The 20,599-nt window shown below is 40.5% G+C and overlaps 1 protein-coding gene across 2 annotated transcripts in view; it reads right to left on the bottom strand.

Annotated features, from left to right (window-relative positions):
- Window positions 1-9,196: 9,196 nt before the first annotated feature.
- The window catches only part of LOC148041548 (ABC transporter G family member 31-like), a 126,769-nt gene continuing 115,366 nt past the window's right edge, over window positions 9,197-20,599 (bottom strand). The window contains exons 19-25 of one of the 2 annotated variants that reach the window (XM_087680683.1): window positions 11,356-11,439; window positions 11,105-11,238; window positions 10,791-11,018; window positions 10,447-10,618; window positions 10,252-10,339; window positions 9,988-10,154; window positions 9,197-9,909 (exon numbers count right to left, since the gene is read on the bottom strand). In XM_087680683.1, coding sequence (XP_087536809.1) covers window positions 9,640-9,909; window positions 9,988-10,154; window positions 10,252-10,339; window positions 10,447-10,618; window positions 10,791-11,018; window positions 11,105-11,238; window positions 11,356-11,439 — 1,143 coding nt within the window. In that variant the 3' untranslated portion in view covers window positions 9,197-9,639. The remainder of the gene's footprint in view (window positions 9,910-9,987; window positions 10,155-10,251; window positions 10,340-10,446; window positions 10,619-10,790; window positions 11,019-11,104; window positions 11,239-11,355; window positions 11,440-20,599) is intronic. The other variant, XM_087680679.1, reaches the window with a different exon arrangement.

Genomic DNA, 20,599 nt, shown 5'->3' on the forward strand with positions numbered 1-20,599 from the left:
CCATTCATCGGATGTACACTTTCATTGATAAGTAATCTTCATTTTCTTCAGAACATCACATGAACCAAACAAATGTGTAAACAATGAGAATGGAATAAACAAACTAAGATGCACATCTTTAATATGCACATCTTTGGAGCATATGGCGTGTTTCATAGCACTATTGATGTTAGATTTTATCTTGGACTTACATGCTCTTGACAACTCCAAGTTGCCAATCAACCATTCACCACCCCCACTAGATAGTGGTGGCAATGGGACATGCTGTAATCTCTAGCTTTCTACTACATACAATGAATTATTAAAAAATATATTTTGAGTTGCAATTTGACTTGCAGAGTTATTATCACAGATCAAAGAACCTATGTCTTCATGCCAAACATGTATCTTGCCGCTCAAACATTCCACATTATACCATTCATGCAAAGTTGATGGATATAGAGCTATTAGTAAAACAAGATTGAATTAGAACACTACAAAGATTTTTTTTTAAAACTCTGATGCAAAAGAATAAATAATTATAAAATTTAAAATCTTAATGTTTTATTTATAATTTAATATTTTATTTATAATTTGCAGTGTAGTTCTCGTCGTGTACAAATATTTTTTTGTGTGTATAAACATGTTGGATCAACACTTTTATTATTGTACTTGTTCCATTAAATACTTTTTTGAACTCTAAAATTCTACCTTTCCAATGTTTGCTGGGGTTTGCAACATCCTTACGCTTGACCTTGAAACTCCCTTGAGTACTTGGGTGCATCAAAATCCAATCCAACTTATATTACTTATCACAAATCCAATTACCGCCACTATCTTTTCTATTGAAGATCTCCATTGCAAGTATGTTACTGATGTTTTTCTTCCATGAAGACATCTATAATAACCAAATAGAAAAGCTACCTATCAGCATGTGTATACTTTGCAAATGTTCTCTCCAAATGAAATGGAATTTAAATGGAGCAATTAAAAGAAAAACATTGTACCTGTAATTCTTTTCACAAAGATGCCCAGAGATGTTGAACAAAAAGTTGAATTATAACAATACCATTGTTCCTTCACTGACAAATTCCTAGAGTACAAAAACAAAAGAAATCTTGGGTCAAATCATACATATAACTTACATAGGCTTTGTCCAAATGAGTTGAAATTTAACCATGGAGAAATAGAAAAAAATGACAATATAGTTGTGGCTCTCTTTGCAAAGAAGCCCAAAGATGTTGAAGAAGTTGAGTTTTAATAAAATCATTGTTCTCCACCCTTAGAGATTCTTAGAGTTTTTTAAAAAAAGGAAATCTTAGTATGCATATAACTTGCACAAGGTTATAGATAGGGTAAGCAACAATGAGACTATAAAATTTCGTCAGGAAAGAAGAAGTGGGAAAAGAGATATGATAAATTTGATTTCCGCCTAAGAAAGAGGGGCAAACTAAAAAGGGGAGAAATGAAAAGTCAAACATAAAAAAATAAGAAAATGAAAATTTGAGTCACAAACTTCCAAAAAGTGATAGCATTGTATTTCCCATATTTTTTCTTATTTTATTGTTGAGGGAAGATTTGGGTCAAGATATGGCTAGAAGATTCATGTTACATGAATCTAGAATCCCAACTCTCTCATTGGTTAGGCCTATATTTTTTTATTCACTTCTTAAGGGGAAAAAGAGAGAGTTCATATTTCTCCTAATGTCCATAAGGCATGTTTGATGCTTTGGGGATGCTATTTTGGTGCCAGGATGGTATGGTAATATGTTTGAGATTGATTTGAGCTTGAAATAGCTTAGATTTCATTGTCATTTCAATGTTGTAAAAACAAGGCAACAAGCATTTATTAGTGAAAAGCTTATGCCATATGCTCATTGATGTTTTATGAGATACTCACTGGATGTAGTGCTACTTCAATTGTTATATATACTTCTCAATATGCTATGGCATGCTTTTGAGCTGAGATTTGAGATCTGTTACATTGATATCGACTGTGGTTTCATGCCTTGGTTGCTTTAATAGCTTATGCAATTATGGGCTTGAAGAATATATTGGGTTTTATTCTTCTAGATGTATGCTCTATGGATCTTGGATGCCTGGATGTCATTCACATGATGTTTTGAGCTTTGTTTGCTTCTTTGGCATTTGACTTTTGCTTCAGTGGGAGTTACTTGACTTTATGTACTAAGCCACATTGGCACTTAGATGTACTACAAAGCATTGGGTTTATGTAGTTGAGATTGAGCTGATCACAATGCGACAATGTGACTCATTGTGACATGTATATGCTCTCTTGATATTTATTAGATACAATTACTCTATCATGGGCTGATTCAATCTCTTGGCTTGGACCTGGTGCTTATGTTTGTTAGGGTGTTGCCAATGGTATTTATATGCTTTTGGGTTATGTATTGAACTTTTACTTAGTGGATTGTGCATTTAGTAGTTCTCTTCATTTATGCTTGAGACCTACCCTATGCATGGCATCTATGCCTATTGCATGTATGGTTTCTAACACATTGTAGTTGTGATAGTCTTTAGTGTCGATTGTTCTTGGCTTCTTCCTTCTTGGTTGCTCATAGTTGGTTGTTGGCATATTGCTATAGTTTATTACAATAGCCTTTCATTTCAGTTTTATGCATTCTATTTTAGGGCAATCACTTGGACTTGACAGTCATTTGCTTATAGGTTATGGACAGCTAATTACTTTGGCAGTATCTCCAATTCAATGGGACTAATTACAACTATTGGAAAACCCAAATATAACAGGTTTTAGTGCAAAAATTACAGGTTAGACCACTCAAAAATGGGGGTACTAAACTTGAAAATATTACAGTTGAGGATTGGAATGAACTAGATGATCTATGTAAGTCCATAATCATTTTATAACTCTCTAAACAGGTTTGAATACAAAGTAAGAATCTTTATGACAAAAAGAGTCTTGCATCTCAAATGTATTGGCTGAAACAATTGATGGATCTTCACAATAAGGAAGGGAATTCTATGACTGCACACTTGAATGAGTTTCACTCCATCAACCATTTAGCTTTGCAAGAGATTGAGTTTAAGGATACTTTGTATCCTTTATTTTTGCTTGGTACTCTACCTAGGTCATGGGACACTTTCTTTATTGGCTCTCTATGTTAAGGATGGGTTGAAATTACAAGATCTTGAGAGTGTCCTCTTGAGACAAAAGAGGTGAACAGAAAGAATGTGGATGCTTCATGTACGTCCCATGCATTGATTGTGACAGGCTGACAAGATGAAAATGGCTATGATAGAGACTCTAATAGGTCTTAGTCTAGGGCACATGGACAATCTCACAGTAAGTCCCGTGGTTGTAAGTCTGGTCTTACTTGTCATTGTTGTGGAAAAGCAGGTCATATTTGGCCACAGTGCCATAAAATGCGCGAAGACAAGCGCAAGGAAAAGGGAAAGGGTAAAGTACACGACAAGAGTGATAATTATAGCATTGTGCCTAGCAAGTCTAGTGTTAAGATTGAGGAGATTAATATGATGCAATCTTATGTATCTGATGATCTTATCTTATCAGCTTCTTCTTTGGATTATTCACAACTAATTAATGCTTTGTTAGGATATACTCAATGTTGGTTGATAGATTCATGGGCTTCCTTTCATGTAATCTCTCATAGAGAGTGGTTTCACTCTTATTGTAGTATGATTGGATTTGTCTGTTTGGATAATGACTGGCATTGGAGATCGTTGGTATTAGTGGTGTCCGACTACATTTTGGTTTAGGCAGCATATTCACTCTTCATGATGTACATCATGTACTGGCTCTCACAAAGAGCCTTATCTTTGCTTTGGCACCTTGGATGATATAGGTTATATTGTCTGTTTTGAGGATTCCTCATGGAAGATTTCCTGTGGGAATCTTGTTATTCACATGGTGCTAAGTCTAGTACCCTCTATCCTTTGCTTGTATATGGGTTAGTTAACCATGTTTTGGCTATGGCTATAGTTTCACATATATCTCTTTGGCATTGTCACATTGGGCACATGCCTTTGAATGAATGAAAATGCTTACTAATTTGCAGTATCTTCCATCCCTAAACTATAACTATTTTGAGTCTTGCGATCGTTGTTTATATGGCAAGAAAACACGTAGTATGCATAAAAAGTCTAGCATGAAGCACATGGGTGAGCCTTTGGCTCTTGTTCATTCTAATGTATGTGATCCCATGTCCTATTAGTTGCTAGATGGTGTGAAATACTTTGTTACATTCATTGATGATTACTCATATATGGACTGGGCTTACCCTATTAAGTAGAAATTGGATGTCTTATCTACCCTTCAACATTGGCTTGCTCTTATTGAGAACCAGTTTGGGTATAGGATAAAACACCTAAGGTCAATAATGGGGGTGAGTATGTCTCAAAAGCTTTTGAATAGTTTTGTGATGGGTGGTGTATTAAGCATCAGTTGATCACCTCTTACACCCCTCCCTAGAATGGTATTATCGAACACATGAACATGATAATCCAGGTGAGAGTTAGCTAGGAAAGCTTACCATGACACTTTTGGATTGAGGCAGTTACTACTACCGTATACTTGATTAACAGGTCCCCTTGCACTGCTATTGATTGCTAGGTTGCAGAGGAGGTATGGATTGGAAAACCTCCATTCTATATGCTCATTTACACATCTTTGGTTGCGAGGCATTCTGCCATGTTCCCAAGGACAAGTGCAATAAGCTAGATTCTAAGTTCATGAAATATATCTTTGTTGGTTATGGGGATGCATGTGAGATGAGCTATTGCCTTTGGGATCCAGAGGCTTGCAAAGTTATTTGCTGCCATGCTGTCATTTTCCATGAGAAAAAGATGCATAAGTAGCTTGAGCAAGTGGTTGAGGTACGTAGGTTGATCTTTTAGGAGGAGCCTCTTGCTCCCATATAGCTAACTACACAACCTACAACAACTAATGCTCCAATGGCCTAAACCCTGCATGTTGTGCAAGATTAGCTTGTTTTGAGACGTCTACTAGAGCTAGACATTAGCCTGCTGAGCATTTTACACCCTCCATGGATTATGTTATGGTAATAGATGCAAGTGAGCCTTTCTCTTATTATGAGGCCATGCATAGAGATGATAGTCACTCATGGGATAGGGCTATGAAATCGGAGTTTAACTCCTTTACACACTAACCATATGTGGGATCTAGATCCTTTGCCTATGGTAAAAAGTATCATTGGATGCTCCAAGCCCGCTTATAAGGCCAGATTAGTAGTTCAGGGTTTCAAGCAAGAATATGGTGTTGACTTCGTGAAGTCTTTTCTCCTATGGTCAAAATGACGACCCTATGCTTGGTACTAGCATTGGTTGCTGGACCTTTATCAGATGGATGTAAAGATGGATTTTTTACATGGGGACTTACATGATGAGATCATATGCAAAAGCCTAAGGGCTTAGAAGAAAAAGGTAGGGAACACTTAGTATGCAAGTTGATAAAGAGCCTTTATGGCCTTAAGTAGGCACCTAGGGAATGATACCACAAGTTTGATGCTTTTATATATTCACAAGGATGTATTCATATTGCTATGGATTTGTATTTACACATGAAGAAAGCTCGTGATGGCAGCCTTATGATTTTGGTACTCTATGTTGATGATATGCTTATTTCTAGGAGAGCTCATGATGAGCCGAATGCCTTAAAAACTCAACTTAAGAAGAGCTTTGAAATGAAGGACATGGGACAAGCCTTACAATTTCTTGGGATGTGCATCACATGCAATCACTCTAAGGGGCTCCTTTATCTATCACATAATGATTATTTCCAAAAAATTCTTAGAGCGATTTTATATGCTAGATGGTAAGCCTATTGGTTGTCCTTTACCTTCTAACATAAAGGTTAATCATGCCAATTTTTTGCAATTTAATGAGTAAAAGGCTGAGATGACCAAGATCCCTTACGCATCCATTGCGGGCAGTTTGATGTGTGCCATGATAGCCACTCGTCCTGACATAGCATTTGGGGTGGGAGTTGTGGCACACTATATGGCTACGCTTGGCAGATGGCATTGGGATATCTTCAAGTATATCATGAGGTACTTGAAGGGAAGAACAGCTATGTGCATATGTTACGGTGGGTAGGATACAGGAGTCATGGGATACACTGACTCTAATTATGTAGGACATGCATACAATAGAAAATCCACCTCTCGCTATGTCTTCATCTTTGCTGGAAGTGTTGTTTCTTGGATGTCTTGGATGCAAAAATACACAGCCCCAAGTATGTTTTAGTCACACCGAGGCTTGCAAGAAGGCTCTCTGATTGGGTTGTTTGATGGTGTCAGACCTTGGTATATTCTGATGTGGTCCCTACACTCCATTCAAATTCTATGAGTGCTATCCAATTAGCCAAGAATTTGATCTTCCATGTGAAGATGAAATACATTGAGGTGCATTACCACTTCATTAGAGAGATCATTAAGGACATGTTTGTTGACCTTATGAAGATCTCAACTGACTAAAACCTTGTAGATCTACTCATGAAAAGCCTCTTAGTGAAGCATTTTACCTTAGGAAGTTGATGGGTATTGGATGAGATGATGTCTTTCCTCATCTTGTTGTACTTATGTACATTTGTACTTTGTCCCGTTTTTTCTTACCTATGCCTAGCCACTTGTGTATTACTAGACTGACAATACCCACACACTTGTATACTGCAGGTGGTGGGTGCCCATCATTGTCACTTCATTCTTTATTCTTTCAGGATATTTGAATAAAGGGAATGCCGATCACACATTGTGACTATTGAAGTTCCCACATTCTCTCTCTCTCTCTCTCTCTCTCTCTCTCTCTCTCTCTCTCTCTCTCTCTCTCTCTCTCTCTCTCTCTCTCTCTCTCACCTTTGCATATGTGCTGAATTTGTCAATTTTGATGTGTCAAGACTTGGTTTGATTTTGCACAATCCGATTTTGCAGTGTCCAATTTCAAATATCAGACATTCGATTTGACAGGTGTCCGATTTTAGCTATCCGATTATGGGAGCATCCCATTCTAGGGATCGGATAGGGTATGTCCCATCGGACAGGTCAGGTTGGTCCGATTTGGGTGTGTCCAATTTCCAAAATCGAATAGGGTGGTCCGAGATTCCGATATTCAAAATTGGACAAGGATTGTCCAATCCTCAGGATCGGGCGTGTGGTAGTGGTCCGATTATTGGGGTGTCCGAGTCCAATTTGCTGGGTCCGATCAAACTGGTCAAGTTGATCCAAGTGTCGGCCATCCAATTCTCGAAAACGGACGGATATAAGGCATTTGAGCGTCCAATTTTGGGAATTGGACACCTACGGATCTCGTCCGATTCCACTGCATGTAAACAGTGGGAAAGAAAATCTATTTGCGCCAACGATTTTTTGCCACACACGCTAGCAAGGTTCACCAAAATCAAAGGTTAGATGCACATAAAGGTTTCTACACACCTAATCTAAGCAATAAACGCATGTGGCCTTCGATCGATTTGTTGGAATCACCACGTCTTGCATAAGCTCTCAAGCTCTCTCTCTCTCTCTCTCTCTCTCTCTCTCTATTGGTAGAACTTGAAAATGAGGTCTCCCTTTGCCTACCAGGTCCTAATGGGGTTGATGAGGTATCTTTTATATTGATGGTGCTTTGACAACCAATGTTACTCCCATGGATTTTCAAAGTGAGATAGTCACAAATTGTTTTGGTGGTCTATGTGGACTTTGGCATATCCATTCAACCTACACGTGTCATCATCTTATGAAGATAAAAGTATGGCTCACATAAATTAGCAATCACTTTTCCCCTATCTTCAATCCATTCACTCTCAACTCTCAAGATCACTTGTAGATGGCATGTTTTAGAAAACAAACATCTCAATCTTAAATGTCATGTTTCATGGAGTTTGAAAGTATATAAATGTCCAACCCCTTACAAAATGTGTATCCATTTGAGTGGAGGCTCTTCTAGAATTGCCTTAGTTTTTTTTTGGGGATCCTCATGAACTTTTGTTATGACTAGTCCAATATTCTCTTTTTGTTGTACATGTTGCCAAATGCTTCTTGGAATTAATAGTTCATACGATGAAGTAAAGACATGAAGTAGATTCGAATTACATATTGTGAAGATCCCATCAACAATAAAGAATTTGGTAAGGATTGAGTGGAAGTTCTTCCCAAAATGCATTGGGTTTTCTTGCACCTAGTCCAACATTTTCTTTTGTTGTATTTGTTGCTATGTGCTTCCTAAATTAATAGCCGTAGTGAAGACACAAAGATAGGAATCAAACTTAATTGAATGTTGTGAAGATTACATCAACAACATAAACAATTTGGTGGAGTTTTTCTCTATGTTAATTTGGCATCCAAAATGGATCACAAGTCTATTGGGTGTTTCTAATTCATGTACAATTGCATTCTATCACAAACTTTTTATTGAGTTGTAAACATATAATATTCTATGGTTTTAGCACAAATTTAACATTTTATAGATCTATGGACACAAACTATTGACATATCCAATGATAAATACAACTTTAGTTAATTTTTGAAGCCATTAGAGGACCTTCCTGCAGTGTTTTTCATCACGAATGCCAAAATGAATGCAATGATCATCCTCAGTTTTGTGCTTGCCTTTCCACAGTGTGGTACATCACTCATTGTGACATGTTGATACAAGTCGCCCTTCATGAAGATTTGAGATAGGGTGACCTATAATAGGTAGTAGAAAGTTACGGGAAGGAATACTTCATCTCAAAAAATCATGTGTCCTCTAACATGCCACATGGATGCAAGAAACTTCACCTTTTTGTTCATCTTTCCTTCCTAGAACACGTGGAAAGGTCTACTTAGATGCATCTTCTTTGACTCTATATAGTGTACTAGTGGAAGGGTTGCGAATTGAATCAACACAATTTTTTACACATGAAATAATTTTTTATTAGTTGAACATCAAGGTTGACATCAAAACTTGTGGTCAAGGGGAGCCTAAATGCTTGAGTACTAAAGCCTATCTTGGTGACCACCGACCAAGTGGAGCCATACTCACTTTCCACAATATACAAGGTGCTTGTCCCACTGCCAACGAGAGTGGAAACCTTAGTGAGACAATAAGAATGGAATCCTTGGCCTTACTACCACTCGAGCTAGCAACCCATAGGTCTTGGCCAACACACATCTTTTTGTTTACCCCCATGCTGCTTTTTGTTTATTGAAAATGTGGACAAATGTTGTTAATTACTCGATGCTTGTGTTTGTTTATTGATTTTATGAAAAAGTAATGCCTTTGCTTATTGTCGTGCTCGTGTTTAATTACAAATCATGTTAAACAAACATATTAGAAAAAAGGCTCAAAGAATGAGAGAGAGAGAGAGAGAGAGAACACCCAAAGTGATAGCCTAGTTGGTGGGCACGTTGATACGACTTGTTGCACGTTACAGAGGAGGAGGAGGAGGAGGAGGAGGGATGATTTAGAGTCCGACGCTCAGAATTTGTGTGGAAACAGCTCTGAAAAGCCTCGGTGCGCCGATCAACGCAACACCACAAGAATCCAAAAAAGAGGGGGCAAAATTGGTGTGAACCCCCCCATCAGAAGCTGGTGGTTGAAGTAGAAGGGAAGGCTCAGGGCTCAAGGCTCAACGCCTTCTCGCCTCCACCGTGCAAGCTTGGATCATCTTTTTTGATAGTTGAGACGCTTAATTGCAATGGCAAAGATGCTCCAGAACAGCAGTACAAAGCCTGCGAGGGCCACTACACACCAACCTACAAGGTCGTGATTATACCCAAACTGGACGCGTATAAAATCCCGCACTGGCATGCTCTGCCCTGATGAAGTGGTTACAGTAGTTGTCACATCACCTAACTGGGAAGACACCAGACCATACAGTGTCCAAGCAACTGGACTCGCCCAGTAGTACCACGCCCACCACACAGGCATCCTCTGTAAAATGAAGGGGCACAACGGTAAATCTCAGCACTTGATAATGAACACTTTGCACAGGGTTGTACGGATGCTTACAGTTCTTGGAATCAGAAATCCTGAAAAGAGGTTCCAAATAGAGTAAAATGCTGATGATACGACTGCCCCCATATTTTGAGATGGTGTCAGTGCAACAGCCATCATTCCATAGAATGTGAAGTATGTGAATGTTAAAAACATGAATAATACATAGTATAAGAATTTCCCTGCAAAATTATGCCTCAATGGGTCAATTGGTCTTAGGGGAATCGCCTCTTGCTAAATCAATGTTCAAGAACGTGATGTTACAGAGCCTGTTTATACCTGCGCTCCATTCGAAATGAATCATGGAGTATGTGATGGCAGCATACAAAATTGTTTGGAGGCCAATGAAAGGAATTTCTATCAGACCCTACATGATAACAATGACCAGTGAGACAGTCACCCTGCTGATAAGATTGCAAGTCAGCAATACCTTTATCTGACAACTTCAGATGCCAAGAGTTAAAGAGGGCAAACCTGAGCAAGAGCATATGGAAGTGCAGCATACATTCCAGCTGCACGTTCTCTATAATAAACCGAACGCTCTACTGCAACAACTGGCTGGACAGTTGATGCATTGTTGACACCGAGAAATAAGACTGCAGCATAAAGAGCTCCCATAACATTGGCTAGTTGCTGCTGTGTGCCTCTGCCAGCATGTCATAGAACAGACTATTATTCCAAATGAAGAGTCAGTTTTTTTACAAGTCTGGGTTGTCTAGAAATACAGCCAACAGTGATAAGCTCCTGCAAAAATCAGCTGTTTTGGAAGGATTATGTATGCACATTTTTAGCTAACTCAAGTTAAGAGTAAGGCAAACCTCTTAGAGCCTGAGTTCCAAAAGATTGTGCCAAATATCAGAGCAGTGACTGTGGTAAAAAAAAATCGCACAACATTGTAATGTGGGCTTCGCCAATAGGTTAGTCGCTGTTTCCACAGGCATGCAACAAGTTGTGTCAATTTAGGTTTTGCATATGTGTTGGGAAATTCCAAGTCCTTTTGACCAGCCTGGGGGTTGCTTAGCTCTTGAATCAGGGCTTCATTCCTCCTGCAAGGCAGAGATTGAACTGATATTGCAAGTTCAGGAGTAAACAAAAGTACAGATCTGATGGGTAGGAACATCAGCACTCTTACTTGTAAAGATCTGATTCCATGTAAATGTCAGCAAAGTCTTTCCCAATCTGTTCTTCAGCAAACGGTGTGCTTATTTCAAGCATCCATGTAGCTGGATTCTGTCCATCCTTGATTCGTGCTATACCATCAATAGCCTATAAACAATACCAGGTTTGAGGCTCTCTGCATTATACCCCTCAAAATTCTACCCTTCATAATTTAACTTATCTAACTAATGACGAAGAAGTTTATTTAACATAAAATAATCAAACCTGAAAATACTCGATCATTTGTTTAGACTGTTGCCCAAGAGGTCCGGCATAAATAATTTTTCCACCACGCTTCATTAGTACAAGCTGCAGTCAAAAGAGCAAATTGCAGTTTGTCATCAGTTATGCATGTGACAGTAGATACCCTTGATTGGCATGCGCATGTAGGGAGTTCTAGCAAAAATTGTGAACATGTTAATATGGTTTTTCTAATCCTATAAGAGAGAGAGAGAGAGAGAGAGAGAGAGAGAGAGAGAGAGAGAGAGAGAGATTGTTTTACGAAAAAAGAGAGAGAGAGAGAGAGAGATTGTGAAATTAATACAATTACCATTTATGGAAAAAAAGAGAGACTGATGGTGAAATTGTTGGCTTGGCTCTTTCTAGTGGGGCTAAGCTTTTGGGACGGTTTCTTGCAGATGATTCATTTATGTTTCTCAAGGATGAGAAATCTAATGTGGATAGAGCAATGACCATTTGGAGACTATTGGTCTAGCCTCGGGCCTCAACATCAATGCACTGAAGTCCATTCTCATCAGTTGTACAAAGAGAGATCTACATGCTTTGGAAGAGATCACTAGACACTTGGGATATATCATTGGGGTGGGGTGTGGCCCTTGAGCATTGCTTGATTGGATGCCTTAATGCATTCATGACAGGTGTGCAGCTATCCTGCACACTGCTTGTCTTGCAGGCCAGCATCCCTGCTCTGTCATGACACCCAGTTCTGCCACCCTGCTCTGTGTTGCCTGCCCTGTGGTGCACCCTATGGCCCCCCTCTTTGGAGGGTCCTGCCGCCTTTTTTCTGTTTACGGCCTGCCTTTGCAACAGGCCTGCTGATACCTGCTCATGGACTGCACTGACTTACCTCCTGCAGCCGGAGATCTGACCATGGCTGTTGAAGATGACACAATTGAAGAAGATACGGGCCCCTGCACTAATGAGATAGCTTCGTCACCCCATGACGTTCAGCTTTTTGTCAAACGCAACAAGCATAAAGAATTTTCTGTTGCCCTTGAGGCCCCTGACTTGGGTGATTCTTTGCTACGCTCGTATGCTCAAATGGCTTCTCCCTCGTAGGATTTGCAAAGCTAACTTGGGAATAGTTGTTAGAATTTGCTAAGTCTCTTTTGGAGGAGTATGTCGAGCATAATCATCGAGCTATTCCTGCTTGCGTGGAGGAAGAGATCTTGGACACACAAGTGAATACTTGGGAGGTTCTTTGCTGCTTTTCTGCCTTTCATGAGCGAGGTGTCATTCTCTTCTTCACTGATCAGGTTCTTGCCTTGACTAGGATTTGTTAGTGGTTGACATCTCTTCTTCAAATGGATGGTGTGGAGGAGATTTTGGCTAGTCCACGTGGCTTCTATGAGGTTGTGCTTTGCTCTCCCTTGGCATGGGATTTTCTTCTCTATCAGCAGCCCCTCTTTTTTGATAAATAGTTGGTACATATTGTTTCCTGGCGTCCAATTGGAGATTTTCAATGTTTGCTCATGCAGGCATGTCGGGTATGGGTGGAAGTGGAGTTGCCTGGCTGTTTACTAGACCCTCCTCAAGGATGCTATGGCTGCACTGGGTCATGTGTTGGTGTCCCCCAGTCTAAGGAAGCCAACAAAAATTGGCTTTGAATGCTAGGGAATACAGCCAGAAAGAGACCCAACTGGTTGCACCTTAGTTGCAATGGTATGTGACCTCTTTGGTTTCGGCTCAAGTGGGGTATTTTCACTAGACATTGTTTCTCCTGTGGTCAATTGGGTTACTTCTTGGCAGAACACCTAGATCGAAAGAGTACCTTGGTGGACCAGCCCGTGGACAAGGACCAAAACACGCCCCTCCATCCTGTTGAAACACAAGCAACTAGTTGCTCCTTCATATCTGGAGACACAGGGATGTACAAAAGCCCAAACGCAATAAAGGAAAAGCCAAGGAAACTTCCATGCCTATAGTACTTGCTGACCCTTCTTCATCACCACACCTCCTTTGTACTTACTCACATCGTCGTCACAAATCCTCGGATGTGCTAACTGCTCAAGTTTCTACTACTCCCAAGGATCCGTAGCCCCCCAAAGAGCAACAACAACAATGGCATGCCCATGACCCTCTAGCCCATATGGCTTTTGATGTTGCTAGTTGAGTCATCACTCCATGGGATCGCAAGTATCTAGGTTCTACCTAGATGGAGCTTCCTCCTCATGGGCAGAACCCTAGAAGCCCAATCCTTTTGTGGTGCTAGGAGACTTCTTTGGTGTATTGTAGACATTGGCAAAGCGAAGCCAAGGCCCATGTGGCCCATGTGGCAAAATTTTGTCAACACTGAGTCTGTGTGTCTGTTTAGTCTTGGGGTGCCTCTTGCACACTTGTCCTTTTTTGTTTGTTGAAATCATTGTATCTGATTCATATATGAGGACCTAGAGCCATCGTGCACTTTGTAATCTTGTCATCATGTACTTCTTTTCATGGTTAATATAAATTACCCATTAGAGAGAGAGAGAGAGAGATTTCAAACTTGATGGTTGCATGAGTTGGTTTTTGAGCTAAAATGAGAAACTTTTGTAGCACATTGTTTTAGATGTGGCCAGTTGGATCATTTTTGTCTCTGAATGTGCTCATGCTCCAGAGATCTTGTAGTGAGGTTTGGATCTTGAAGTGGATATGTAGAAGTGTGAACCCCAAGATGTACCGCAGCAACATGTTCCTCCCCCTGCACCTCCTAGATTGCATGGAAATGCTAATATTGATTCACTTCAGGTTGGGGTTATTAGCAACTCGCACCCCGCTTGTCATCACGGTCAGATATCTAAGGATGCTCCATGGGTTTCTGTGGTTAAACGCCATGCTCGACAGGACTCTTGTTTAATTCCTTATGCCATCGGTCACTGATAATATTACATATTCTTTCCAATGCTGGTGTAGAGGATTTTACTCTAAACCTCAACCTCAATCATCTTGTGTGTCGGTAGGCTGGAGTGGTAGGTGAAGGTGCTTCTAATTCTACTTGGAGGTTTGATGCTCATAGGAGATTGTTGCCTTCTCAAAATGTATTCAGTGCTTAGTAGCATCAATTCCCTCCCTGTGCATCGAGTGCTAGATTGCAAAGGGTGGATCTTGTGGAGAGATTTTGAGCCGCTAAATCAGTGGATGCAAAAGGAAAAGCGGTGATCTGATAGTTCTTCTTCTCTTTGTTCATCATGGCAAAAGGGATTTCATTGGCTAGCAAGCAGCAGTATAGGTTGTGGAGGATTGTCTTTGCAAGTGATTAGGATATTTTTTGTGTAGTGGAGTATAAGTAGCACTCATTGGTTGGTTCCACCAATGTTTATAAGGACTTCATCATGTTCTTTAGTGGTCAAGCTCCTCATAATTTTGGAGTGATGTTGGCTGTTTGGTCTTCATTACAACCTTCATAGGTTTGTCAGGATGTTTGAGGTTATGTATGAGGGAGAGCCAGCCTAGTTGTCCATGTTCGATGGATGGGTCAACTTGTCCGATCCGTCCTATCTAGTACGACATGTCTAATGGCGTTCGATGGAAATTGTCCAACTATTTCAAGTGCTTGTTTGTGACCATTTGGGGTTACTTTTGGGGTAAATTGTAGGTGTTCTTTATGCTTCCTCTCCACAACACACTTGTACATATCCCAAATCTCTTTATTCTCAAATTTTAAGCTCTTTATTCGCAAATTTTAAGCTCTTTATTCTCAAACTCTCTCTCCTCAAGCTCTCTAACCCCACTCAAACTCTCTCCTCAAACTTGTACTTTTAAGCTCTCCTTCGCCATATCTCAACCTTGCCTCCACTTTCAAGCTCTCCATCGGCCATCCTCTCTATCCTCAAGCTCTTAATATGTAAACTTCTAGTATAAAGTCTCTAAATGTTTAAAGTGTATTACTTTGAGTCCCAACATTCAATTTAGGTATTAAAATTATATGTACAAATTTTTTCATTGAACGTAGCATCAGACATAGGCCCAAGTTTTATTAGTCCGATTAGTACCGTACTGCTATCGGACGGTACTAATCAGACGCCATTGGACGTGACAACCTTGGGGAGAGGTCCTACAGTGGTTGGTGGGAGTGTATGCTCCTAATATAGCTTGGGACCGTTGTGAGCTTTGGGAAGATTTGCAATCCTTTCCATTGCCCGATAAGGGCTTGTTATGGGTGACTTTAATGTCTATGTGTCTATGGATCAAGCAGCTTCACCTCACTCTATTATGGGTGGTTCTGAGTGCCAAGGATGGGATACTATGGCTGCCTTGTTTTTGAAATAGGACATGTGGTTGTGGCTACATCCTTATGAGTTTGGTTTACGTACCGATATCTTCAATATTCGAAAACTTGGGCTCCACTGGATAGAAGGTACATTTGTCAGAGTGATTCTTTTCCTTCAGCGGTGATTGACATGTGGGTGGAGAGGCATCACGTCTTTTTAATACATGGAAGTTCCCTCCTCCATATGAAGGTCCATGAGTCACTTCAACCAATACATTTGAGAGGTAGGGCTTGTTAGCAATCATGTTTGTCATGCCTTGTCATCTCCTACCTGTGAGCCTCAGTCTGAGTTAGATGAGGACTTTAGGAGCTTTGACCTGTCTATCTCTTGTTTTGATGGAGGAGGTAGCTCATTGCATTTAAATGCATTTTCTCCTCCAATCGGGATTTTATGTGTATTTCCTAGGGCAATTTCTGCATTCCTTAGCTTGCCTCACCTGTCGAACATTGTCCACCCTTTCCGGGATTTTTTTGAGTATTTCTTACTTTTTTACCAACATTAAATGCTAGTTGGACATATTTTTGGCAAATTTCAAGTCGGCCAGTTTTTGGGATTTTTGGCTACTTATAGCCATTTTCCACTTGGTAGTCAATTAGATTATTATCTTTCCTCCTTCCTTGGTTGGTGCACACTTCGACTCTGTCATCTTTGAAGGGGTGAGAGTGCGCAATGGCGTGCAAGGTCAAAGCGTTAGCTAAAGAGCAGAGATGAGCTGAGAGTTAGAGGAAGAGTGCACGCAGAGATAGGTGTACCGATGTGATGGTACACAAAGAATAAAAAGAATGTATTTATATGTTAGGATACATTAAGGGTGTGTTCACACCCGTAAGTCTATTTACACGGAGACGAGGAGATGAAGGGACTTCACACCCAACAACCTCCTGCTTAAAGGCCCGAAGTGGTACCTTAAAGCTAACCAACTCCCACTAAACGAATGCAATGTTCAAGCTGAGCCTTTGCAAGAGACTTAGTGAGAATATCTGCAGGGTTATCTTGGGTTTTGACCTTAGTCAGTGTGACAAGACCATCATCCAAGACCTGTCGAATAAAGTGATACCGAACATCTATGTGTTTGGTACGTGCATGGAACATGGCATTCTTAGCCAGACATATTGCACTCTGGCTATCACAACCAAGCACTGGAGTACGTGAAGAAAGACCAAAATCCTTGACCAGACGGCCAAGCCAAATAGCTTCCTTAGAAGCTTCTGTGGCTGAAATATATTCAGCCTCTGTAGTACTCAGTGCCGCAATTTTCTGCAATCTTGAACACCAAGAGATAGCCCCACCAGCCAAAGTAAAAACATACCCACTGGTAGATTTCCTAGTGTCAAGATCTCCTGCCATGTTTGAATCACAAAATCCCTGCAACTCTAGTGTACCCTTTCCATAGCATATACACTTTTCTTGTGTACCTTTCAAGTATCTGAAGATACATTTCACTGCTTCCCAATGTGGCTTGCGAGGGTTAGACATAAATCTGCTAACAACTCCCACTGCATGAGCAATGTCAGGGCGAGTTGCAACCATGGTATACATCAAAGATCCACAAGCTGATGCATAAGGTATACCCTTCATGGTACTAGCAGTTGCATCATCCTTAGGGCAGTCAGATTTGCTAAGCTTTGAGTGTGGCGGTAAAGACACACCAAGAGGCTTAGCATCAGCCATATTAAACCTATCAAGTACTTTGCTGATATATTTGTCTTGTGAGAGAAACAACAAATGCTGCCCTCTGTCTCTTTTAATGCGCATGCAAAATGTGTTCAACTGCCCCCAAATCTTTCATAGAGAAGGCTGAACTCAACTGCCTTTTAAGAGCATTCAAAGTACTCTTATGCTGTCCTGCAATCAGCATGTCATCCACATATAAAACCAACACAATAAGGCTGCCATCATCAACCTTTTTAGTGTATAAGCAGTGATTTGCATGATTATGTTTAAATCCATGGCTGAGCATAAAGGTATCAAATTTTTTGTACCATTGTCTAGGGGCTTGTTTCAGCCCATATAAGCTGCGTTTCAGCTTACAAACCAAATGCTCTTTTCCTGGAATAGCAAATCCTTCTGGCTGTTTCATGTACAGCTCTTCGTCCAAGTCACCATGAAGAAAAGCAGTCTTCCCATCCATTTGATCCAACTCTAAATCCAAGGATGCAGTGAGAGCAAACAAAACACGGAGCGTAGTCATCTTCACCACTGGTGAAAAGACCTCCTGGAAGTCTGTGCCTTCCTTTTGCGTATAGCCCTTAGCAACTAGCCGTGCCTTATACTTGGGCTTCCTAGCAAGCTCCCACTTTCTCTTGTTTTCATATGACTGTGCCTCTTTAAATGTCAAAGGCTCACTCTCATCAGTCAACAAAATGCAATCCAAAGATGGCCGAAACCTCTGTGGCTGCCTTCTGACACGTGTAGACCGTCTTACCCAATGATCTGTATTATCAGGCAGTGGGCCTACATCCTGAGGAATGTGTACACCATCACTAGGTGGCTGATTTTCAGCATTTTCTTGCTGCTGTAATCTGTTTTCAGCATGTTCTTCTTGCTGTCCTATTTCATCATGTGCATCTATTTGCTGTCCATGATCTTTTGGCTGTAGCACAATAGGTTGCTGCTCATTTTCAGCATCAAAAGGGACAGAATTTTCAGCTAATGGCTACTGAATGGCTGGCTGTTCATGCTGAACTTTGACCTTCTTTTTGTCAAGATCACCATGTGTAGCATTTTTCAGCAACTTTGCCTCATTAAATACTACATCTCGGCTGCGTATTATCTTCCTGCCCTGAGGAAGCCAAACTCTATAACCCATCTCTCCCTCATCTCCATATCCCATGAAGATGCCCTTGATGGATTTCATGTCTAGTTTGGTCCTCTGTTCTACAGGTACATGCACAAAGGCATCACAGCCAAAGACACACAAATGGTCATATGAAGTAGGTTTGCTAGACCAAACCTCTTCAGGAATGCCATTTTCCAATGCACGATTGGGAGAGCGATTGCATACATGAATTGCAGTTTTAAGAGCCTCTCCCCAAAATTGCTGCAGGAGATTAGCTGTGGACAGCATGCATCTGACTCTCTCACAAAGTGTGTAGTTAAATCTTTCAGCCATGCCATTTGATGCAGGATTATAAGGGGCTATCAACTCCCTATTAATGCCATGCATCTCACAAAACTTGTTAAATTCTTTTGAGACATACTCACCTCCATTATCTGTTCTTATGGCTTTCAACTTAAGCCCTTTTTGTGTGGTAACAAAAGCATGAATTTTTTTAAAAGAATCCAACACTTCCTTTTTGCTCTTAAGTGCATACACCCATGACTTTCTACTGAAATCGTCAATGAAAGTAACAAAGTACCGTGCACCGCCATACGAATTAATAGGCATAGTGCACACATGAGAGTGTACTAGGTCAAGAGCATTAGACTTCTTAACGACACCAGAGTAATAAGGAGACTTCACTTGTTTTCCATATAAACAATCATTACAAAATTCGAGACCAGAGCCTTTTATCCCTAAAGAGGAGAGAACGTGAAGGCCTTTCTAGCTCATATGACCAAGTATTTTGTGCCAAAGCTCCATTTGTGAATGGACTTCAACCATGGCCAAGAACTTGCCAGGTAATGCTTTACAATGCAAGTAATATAAAGTCCCCCTTTTGCTTCCTTTAACAATCAGCATAGAGCCCTTATGGACCTTCCAAGACCCACCACCAAATGTAGTAAAGTACCCTTTAGCATCAAGCTGTCCAACTGATAGTAGACTCTTCTTTATGCCAGGTACAAATCTAACATCCTGCAAAATCAGCTCTTGGCCATTTTCAAGAGCCAAGTGAATGGTGCCAACACCCTCTATCGCACATGCATAGTTATTACCCAAGTAAACCTTGCCTAGGCAACCTGTAGTGTATTCAGAAAATGACTCCAAAGAGAGGGTAACATGAAAAGAAGCACCGCTGTCCACTATCCATGATTGTGACAGCCCATCATGAGCTGAAAGTAAGGCATCAATTACCTCCTTTTTGGTGATGTGCATATCACCTGTTGCTGCTATAATATCTGCATCATTACATGAGGCTACAACAAGTATCTCTTCAGTGTCAGGAAGCTCTTCAATGACCACACTGGATGCAACATTTGCCTTTGCAACTTCTTTTGAGGAAGAGTTGTCATCATCTTTCTTTTTCTTATCCTGTTGTTTCTTTATTTCTTGCTCTTTCTTGAAGTACCGGCAATCGGGCTTTTTATGCCCTTTACGTCCACACTGATAGTATGTGACATCCTGCTGTTTGCCCTTGCTTTTGCTTCTGCTTTTCCCTTTACTGGCTGCATTACCCCTCTTTTCAGACCTGCCTCTTACATGGTAAGCTGAGCCACTGCTTTCACCACTAGACATTCTTCTGATTTCTTCATTGAGGATTGAACCTCTAACACCATCAAAAGTCAAAGCAGGGTTGTTGCTAAGTGACACAACCAAAGATTCCCAGCTGTCAGACAAAGTCATCAATAAGAAAATAGCTTTCAATTTATCATCGAAAGCAGTCAAACCAGAGTTCTACAACTGACTCAAAACCCCTGTGAAAGCACTCAAATGCTGAGATGCTGGCTTAGACTCATCCAATTCCATGTTTACAAGTTTATGCATAAGATGCACTTGATTTCGTAAGTATCCTTAAGGATTTTCCATATAGCATAACCTGTATCAAGACGCTTGATGTCTGTAAGTACATCATCAGACACTGCCATCTTAATGTATGCAATGGCCTTTTTATTAAGTCTAGTCCAATCCACATCTATCATAGCTGCAGGCTTAGTTTCCAAGAGAGCATCTTCACAGTCCTTGAGAAACAAGATGCCTTGCATCCTATCCTTCCACAATTCAAAGCCAGTGCCATCAAACCTCTTGATTTCAAAGAGGGATTTTGTGTCACTGCTGCTAGAAGCATTTGCAGCCATTTTTCAGCAATACACCAGAAATT

Source organism: Lygodium microphyllum, chromosome 1 (assembly GCF_053477565.2).
Source record: "Lygodium microphyllum isolate KBCC chromosome 1, Lygodium_microphyllum_v1.1.10, whole genome shotgun sequence".
In the NCBI taxonomy this organism is placed as follows: Eukaryota; Viridiplantae; Streptophyta; class Polypodiopsida; order Schizaeales; family Lygodiaceae; genus Lygodium; species Lygodium microphyllum.